The sequence below is a fragment of the Triticum urartu genome, chromosome 3A (genome assembly GCF_056163025.1).
Source record: "Triticum urartu cultivar PI428250 chromosome 3A, HENAU_Tu73, whole genome shotgun sequence".
Taxonomy (NCBI): domain Eukaryota; kingdom Viridiplantae; phylum Streptophyta; class Magnoliopsida; order Poales; family Poaceae; genus Triticum; species Triticum urartu.
The window spans coordinates 60,479,364-60,487,879 of NC_141875.1; the positions used below are offsets into that span (position 1 = coordinate 60,479,364).

Genomic DNA, 8,516 nt, shown 5'->3' on the forward strand with positions numbered 1-8,516 from the left:
CCCTCACAATTTGCTAGTTTGTACTATTGTTTGTTGAGATGGATTTTTTGTCAAGATTTCTGCTAAATATTTTGATGCTCGAAAATTTCAGATGTGAATACAGGAATGGAAAATGGGTTCATGCTGATCACATGCCAATATATTCATTATGAAATAAAATTGATGGCGACCTGAAGGCTCAAGATACGAATGTTTCAAGTTGTTGCTTGCTGTACTGATGAGAGCTTACTTTAAATGTAGTGAATTTTAGCATGTACTACGCTTTATTTGTTCAGCTGGGCAACATTCATTTTTGTGTTGATTGATCACATGTAAAGTAACAGAACAAGGCCTAAATGATGTGGTTTAAGTTTGATTAATTCACGATGTGGATGTTGGGGTCTTGGGGACAGATGCATAGGTCCGTTGTGGTTTCACAAAGATGGGCTGTTTTCGAGGGGGGCACATGCAAGTGTACCAAGGGGGCACGTGTAAATAATAAGTGAGCTGATCCTGTCCCTTGCATGTTGATCCAAGGCACCATAGAGTCCCGTAGCAGGGTATCATGTGATGGCCCGTATCACTTGATTGGGCCGATGAAACAGGTTTAGGAGGCTGCGTGAGAGGAGCTTGGGAGTGCTTGAAGAAAGTTACTGTTTTTTTTTAAAAAAAAGGAGGCGACAGGTGCAGCGGCACAACTCTGCGTGGCTGTTGGAGTTTGGAGATAATGCGTGGAATTATCCGGAAGGTCAAAAGCATGCCGTGGACGCACCCCAAAGACTCCAACACTTTGCTCTGCATGTCCAAGGACCAAAATATACATGGAGCTCGCCCAAATCCCTGACACCCAACAGCTGCAGGAATCCACAGGGCCACAACCAGCGACTTTATTTGAGCTACTTATTAACAGTAAGAAGACAGCTAGATATTGGGTTGGGTTGGTGCTGACAAAATATTCATTCAGTCCATAGACAGTCCATTGCAAGGAACAGAGCCGTTCCGCTTTAGCGCCCTCATCTCCAGTGTCCCCAGTCCATCACCTTATGCTGTCTCCTTGGGTACAGCCGACGCAGGGAGGACGAAAGGTTTCCGGCCCTAAAAATAATAGTACACAAGCAATGGATTACAATCAGTCTACAAGCAAACATCATCATGTTACTACAAATGGTACCATATCACACAAGATACATCATTACCTTGTACATACGTCTTATCCTACGCTCCTTGCTCCTATCCTGTAAAAGAGGGAGACGTGATTAAATCCACAAGCATGTTAAACGTACACTACAGGAATAAATCAAACATACATCTTCATCGGAAATAAATCAAACATACATCTTCATCGGAGTCGCTCCACTCTGCCGGGCATCCACATAGCTCATCTGCACCCACATGACCACAAGTGTATGCATCAGCTTTGTTGGGGTGCCTCACACCACTTTTACAACCACCACAATGACCTTCAATAACAAGAGGGAAAAGACGGTTAGCTAAACTGCCAAATAGTCAAATAGACAACCAGACACACACATCGCAAAGCTATATGACTAAAGGTAGAGAGAACATGCGCGCATGCAGCCATTACCACTATGGATGTGCATACCCAGCTTGACATATTGTAAATATAAAGCTCAAAAGATGGTGCATGAAGATCAAAGGAAATGCAACACAAAGATCAAACAAATAGTCAGAAATACAACTAAAATTATATCTAACAGGCATGCTCAAGTTAACGCAACCCACAGACTGTATTTCACAATTATTTAATTCAAGGCAAGAGTATATAGAATACCATTATCAGTAGGATCGACCATGCAAAAACAGCTGACTACCCACTCTCCATAGCTCTCTTCTTGTTTTGTATTTCTTAGTTCAACAAAGAACAGTTTTTCAAACCAGTCCAAGCCATCAGCTCCTTTAATCTTTGCGGTGAAATTCAGATGGCGGTACCATTCATCCTTCTCACGAAATGATTTGTGTCTCACCATGTCTTTGAGTTTGTATGCAAGATCCTAAAATAAGAAGCACAGGTCAGATAAGCAAGTGCTATATGAAAACGATGAAGTGCTATCCTAGAAGCAGCATAAAGACAGGTGAAAGACAGAGAGCAAACCCCCAAAAGATTGTGATCCTCATTATACTGGTCCACTATAGCACACACCAATCTGGATATATGTTCATGGCCCTTCTTAAATATATATGATTTTGTGCGCTTCTTCCTTGTGCCATCGGGCCAAAAAAGACACTGCCGTATACCCATCTCATTTTGAGAAACACCAGCTTGCTCCATGCACCTAATAAGAGCATTTCCATAAGATTTAACAGATTGTACTTCGTCAAAAGCAGAGAGCAGAAAGTGTACTATGTACTTTGTGAACTCACAAGCGCACAATGTAACAGAAGAATGCAGCCATTGTTTAATTTCCAGATGTTCTTGATTCGTGCTATTTAGACCAGTTAGGTGTTAGGTGTTCTCTTACTGCACTATTTAGACCAGTTAATGGATCAAATTGTTCTGGCTATCAGCACTGTACATGGGGAAACAGAGCTGTGATGGTATGCCTGGTAAGAAAGCTAACCAATATGGCAACATAAAAGGTGGTAGCATAGCACCTAACAGTATTTTGTTAATTTCAGAATCCTTATAATTTATGCACCATTTCAATAACACTCACAGATACTGACAAAGAAAATGTTTCACCAACAATAAGTGGCCTCTGAACACGAATATAAAATTTTAATGTAGGCCAGTATTTTCTTTATCAAATTGTTTACTTCTCTATAATCCAACTTAGTGGCATTTCTTTTCTTGATTCGTGCTGTAAAATTTGTGGCCATCTTTTGTTGGCCTACATCAGAGAAGCACCTTGCTATGTCACATTGTTTGAATAAACAAGGAAGGGAGATACGAAGAGATGAAAATCTAGAGCAAAGTCGAGAAACTTTACATTGAGGTGTGACGACGGCCATGAAGATGTTGATCAATGGCATTTTTAGCTTGTTGCAAGCTCTGAAACGGGCCACCAATGTCAGGATATGTGTGGAATGATCCTTGGTGATCAACCCTGATGTAATATTCCAGACCCCAATCATGTCGTATATGGCTCAAAATGGGTGACATGGGTGACCCGGGAGTTACTGCCTGTGCCTGCGGACAGGTAGAGGAAGTGGCCTCAAATGTTGGAGCTGCCTCGAACATGGCCTCCTCCAAGTCCTCAAACGTTGTAGTGGGGGACGAGTCACTCGGCTGTTGCAGCGCAGAGGGACCATCCTCATGCCTGAAGTGAAACGAGCAGATGGACTCGTTAAGTATAAGAAACAATTTATCTGATCCAACGAGATGAATAAACAATCCTTGCTACTGCCAATTGATAGTTAAAAAATGATTTTTATTTTTATTTTTGCTTCCTATATAAAATTAAACGTCCATGGAAGCCAGAAATCCGACCAAAACACACAAGGAACCCGCAAGGATCGATTCCAAACATACCGATAGTGAGAGGGGCAGGGGCGGCTTAAGCAGGAGCAGGTTGCCTTGATGATTTCCCCGATGCTTCTGTACGCCCCAGCGGGAACGGGGAAATCTATGCCGGAGTAGCGCCCATCAGTATGTAGGTCAACGAATGACAGTGGCCCCGCGCCGGAGCAGGTTGCCTTGATGATTTCCCCGATGCTTCTGTACGCCCCAGCGGGAACGGGGAAATCTATGCCGGAGTAGCGCCCATCAGTATGTAGGTCAACGAATGACAGTGGCCCCGCGCCGGAGCAGGTTGCCTTGATGATTTCCCCGATGCTTCTGTACGCCCCAGCGGGAACGGGGAAATCTATGCCGGAGTAGCGCCCATCAGTATGTAGGTCAACGAATGACAGTGGCCCCGCGCCGGAGCAGGTTGCCTTGATGATTTCCCCGATGCTTCTGTACGCCCCAGCGGGAACGGGGAAATCTATGCCGGAGTAGCGCCCATCAGTATGTAGGTCAACGAATGACAGTGGCCCCGCGCCGGAGCAGGTTGCCTTGATGATTTCCCCGATGCTTCTGTACGCCCCAGCGGGAACGGGGAAATCTATGCCGGAGTAGCGCCCATCAGTATGTAGGTCAACGAATGACAGTGGCCCCGCGCCGGAGCAGGTTGCCTTGATGATTTCCCCGATGCTTCTGTACGCCCCAGCGGGAACGGGGAAATCTATGCCGGAGTAGCGCCCATCAGTATGTAGGTCAACGAATGACAGTGGCCCCGCGCCGGAGCAGGTTGCCTTGATGATTTCCCCGATGCTTCTGTACGCCCCAGCGGGAACGGGGAAATCTATGCCGGAGTAGCGCCCATCAGTATGTAGGTCAACGAATGACAGTGGCCCCGCGCCGGAGGAGGTAGTGGCCTCGAACTTTCCGGCCCTGATTATAGGTATGCGCCAGGACGGAGCGCTCACCGTGACGTTCCCGCTCCCGTCGATGGACACAAGGACCGCCACCCGGGCATCGACGGGAACCATGATGTGCACTGGCGTGCTCTCCGGTATCGAAGGGGAGCGGCCGTCATCGATGACGAGCTTCAGAGGCTCGAGGAGACCGAAGGGGGGCGTGATTGGCATGGGGATTAGGGTTTCAGTCCTTTGGGGGAGGGGATTGGGAATTTGGGAGGAGAGGGCAGAAGGGGGTGGAGAACAAGCGAATCGTCGCCGACAAGGTTCCTGTATAGACTACCAAGGACTAGGGTCGGTCTGCAGTGGGCTTTTTCCAGGCCTTGGACTCTATGTTATATTGTTGTATGGCCTGTTCGGCCCTCCACCGCTTATCTCGCTCGCGTTCGTCGTCAGGGCTGTATCTCGCTTATTGCGAGAGGGGCTAGGGAGCTACAGCGCGGCCTGGGCCGGCCCACGAAGGGGCACCGCATAAAATGGTGATAAAAAAGGATGCGCGATTTTTTTTCTCCAAAAATTACGTTCCAGCGACCTGCACTACCTACATTCGTTCAGCTAACCACTAGGGCGTGTCTTTGCAACTGACAAAATGCAGTGCTAACACTTGAAAAACATACATAGCCGCTCATATATGATTTTCTTTTAAGAAAAATGAAACTTCGCAAATTTCGGAAAAAGTCCGTGAACATGCAAAAAAAAAACATTGCCCTATTCAAGAAAAGTTCAATGATTTTGAAAAAAGTTCATCAATTTAAAAAAAATAATTCACAAAATTTTTAAAAATGTTCACAATGCTGAAAGAAATTCATCAATTTTTGAAAAAAGTGCATCCAAATTGAACAAATGTTTATTGAATTTGAAAACAGTTCATAGACTTTGGAAAAAAGTTCATCAAATTAGAAACAAAATAATTACTTTTTAAAATAGTTCTTGAAAAATAGAAAAAACTTCATAGAATTTGAAAAGAAAATTTCATAAAAATTGAAAAAATACATCATCGATTTTGAAAAAGTTCACGTATTTGAGAAAAGAAAACACAAAAATCAATGAGGGAAGAAACCAGGAAGAAGAAGAAAAGAAAAAACAGAAAACCAAAAATGGAAAAAAGAAAAACAAAAAATGAAAAAAGGGAAAAAAGAAATAGAAAAAGGAAAGAATAACTGAAAGAAAGAGTTGAAGCTTATCAGATGGGGAACCGCTAGGCGCCGGCGCACTGGCCGAAAATTGCGGCCGGTCCAGCCATAGCCGCTCAATGCGAGCCGCGCGGCGGTTGGATCTGGAGCAAAAAAATATCGCCCCAGCTTCTTCTTCCTCGGGCCCCCGTAGCGCATCTCGGCGAGATCCCCCGCGGCTCGCAGCACCGCGCAGCTCCAGCAAGGCCCCCGAGGCGCATCTCCGGTGAGGCCCCCCGCGGCTCGCAGAGCTGCAGCACCCGTCATAGAGCTGGTGTTGTTCCTCGTCCTTAATTTGCCGGTCGCAGCAAAAAATTCCACCGGTCGTAGCAAAAATTCTTGGCGGTTCCAGCAAAAACCCATAAAACATTGGTAGCAAAATTGGAAAAAATCGACGTCGTTCCAACAAACCAAAAATCTGATGGTAGCAAAAATTGAAGCTCGTTCCAGCAAATCGAAACGCTAGTGGTAGCAAAAATGAAAAATCAAGCACTGGTTCCAGAAAAATCAAGAAGCCGATGGTAGCAAAAATTGACACTGGTTATAGAAAATCACAAAACGGTGGTAGCAAAAATGCAAAAACTAATGACGGTTCTAGCAAGCTAAAACATCGGTGGAAGCAAAAATTTGCGTTGGTTCCAACATCTGGCCGCCATGGTTGTAGCTCTAGCCGGTCATGGTTCGCCCCCGTCGCCGCACGCCGTTGCAACTCACCGCCGCCGCAGATCTGCAAAAGAGGGGGGAAAGTGGGCAGATGGGGGGAGGGAGGATGTGCGGAGGTCGTCCATGGCATTCTCGGCAGCAGCCGTGGTTTGGACGGCACGGGATTAGCGGAGAAAGATGGGGAGATGTTAGCGATGGGTTCAACCGTGCGCAGGCCAGCGTCGTGGGTCAACACGTCGTAGCTGGGACACTCGTGTTGGGGAACGTAGTAATTTCAAAAAATTTCCTACGCACACGCAAGATCATGGTGATGCATAGCAACGAAAGGGGAGAGTGTTGTCCACGTACCCTCGTAGACCGAAAGCGGAAGCGTTAGCACAACGCGGTTGATGTAGTCGTACGTCTTCACGATCCGACCGATCAAGTACCGAATGTACGACACCTCCGAGTTCAGCACACGTTCAGCCTGATGACGTCCCTCGAACTCCGATCCAGTCGAGTGTTGAGGGAGAACTTCGTCAGCACGACGGCGTGGTGACGATGTTGATGTTCTACCGACGCAGGGCTTCGCTTAAGCACCACTACAGTATTATCAAGGTGGACTATGATGGAGGGGGGCACCGCACACGGCTAAAAGATCAAACAGATCAATTGTTGTGTCTCTAGGGTGCCCCCTGCCCCCGTATATAAAGGAGCAAGGGGGTGCGGCCGGCCAGGGGAGAGGGCGCGCCGGAGGAGTCCTACTTAGGACTCCCCTCCTTTTTCCTAGTTGGATTAGGACTTGGGGGGAAGGAGGAGAGAGGGGAAAAGAAAGGGGGGCGCCGCCCCCCTCCTTGTCCAATTCGAACTTGGGGGGGGGGGGGGAGGGGTGCGCGGCTGCCCCTTGGCCTCCTCTCCTCTTCCTCCACTTGGGCCCATAAGGCCCAATAGCCTCCGGGGGGTTCCGGTAACCCCTCCGGTACTTTGGTAAAATCCCGATTTCACCCGGAACACTTCCGATATCTAAATATAGGCTTCCAATATATCAATCTTCATGTCTCGACCATTTCGAGACTCCTCGTCATGTCCATGATCACATCCGGGACTCCTAACAACCTTCGGTACATCAAAGCACATAAACTCATAATATAATTGTCATCGTAATGTTAAGCATGCGGACCCTACGGGTTCGAGAACTATGTAGACATGACCGAGACACGTCTCCGGTCAATAACCAATAGCGGAACCTGGATGCTCATATTGGCTCCCACATGTTGTACGAAGATCTTTATCGGTCAAACCGCATAACAACATACGTTGTTCCCTTTGTCATCGGTATGTTACTTGCCCGAGATTCGATCGTCGGTATCTCAATACCTAGTTCAATCTCGTTACCGGCAAGTCTCTTTACTCGTTCCATAATACATCATCCCGCAACTAACTCATTAGTTGCAATGCTTGCAATGCTTAAGTGATGTGCATTACCGAGAGGGCCCAAAGATACCTCTCCGACAATCGGAGTGACAAATCCTAATCTCGAAATACGCCAACCCAACAAGTACCTTCGGAAACACCTGTAGAGCACCTTTATAATCACCCAGTTACGTTGTGACGTTTGGTAGCACACAAAGTGTTCCTCCGATAAACGGGAGTTGCATAATCTCATAGTCATAGGAACATGTATAAGTCATGAAGAAAGCAATAGCAACATACTAAATGATCGTATGCTAAGCTAACGAAATGGTTCATGTCAATCACATCATTCTCCTAATGATGTGATCCCGTTAATCAAATGATAACTCATGTCTATGGTTAGGAAACATAACCATCTTTGATTAACGAGCTAGTCAAGTAGAGGCATACTAGTGACACTTTGTATTAACCGGAAACATAATACTTGTGTGAATACATAGACAAACAGAGTGTCACTAGTATGCCTCTACTTGACTAGCTCGTTAATCAAAGATGGTTATGTTTCCTAACCATAGACATGAGTTGTCATTTGATTAACAGGATCACATCATTAGGAGAATGATGTGATTGACATGACACATTCCATTAGCTTAGCACCCGATCATTTAGTATGTTGCTATTGCTTTCTTCATGACTTATACATGTTCCTATGACTATGAGATTATGCAACTCCCGTTTACCGAAGGAACACTTTGTGTGCTACCAAACGTCACAACGGAACTGGGTGATTATAAAGGTGCTCTACATGTGTCTCCGAAGGTACATGTTGGGTTGGCGTATTTCGAGATTAGGATTTGTCACTCCGATTGTCGGAGAGGTATCTCTAGGCCC

General features: G+C 46.1%; 1 protein-coding gene across 1 annotated transcript; it reads right to left on the minus strand.

The window, feature by feature from the left end:
* Positions 1 to 742: 742 nt before the first annotated feature.
* Positions 743 to 4,661, minus strand: LOC125530979 (uncharacterized). Its single transcript, XM_048695385.2, has 7 exons — positions 3,470 to 4,661; positions 2,928 to 3,257; positions 2,093 to 2,273; positions 1,772 to 1,991; positions 1,315 to 1,439; positions 1,176 to 1,214; positions 743 to 1,074 (listed from the first exon to the last, which is right to left on the minus strand). The coding sequence occupies exons 1-7, from the start codon at positions 4,567 to 4,569 to the stop codon at positions 1,021 to 1,023; spliced, it is 2,049 nt and encodes a 682-aa protein (XP_048551342.2). The 5' UTR covers positions 4,570 to 4,661; the 3' UTR covers positions 743 to 1,020.
* Between the last annotated feature and the right edge of the window lie 3,855 nt (positions 4,662 to 8,516).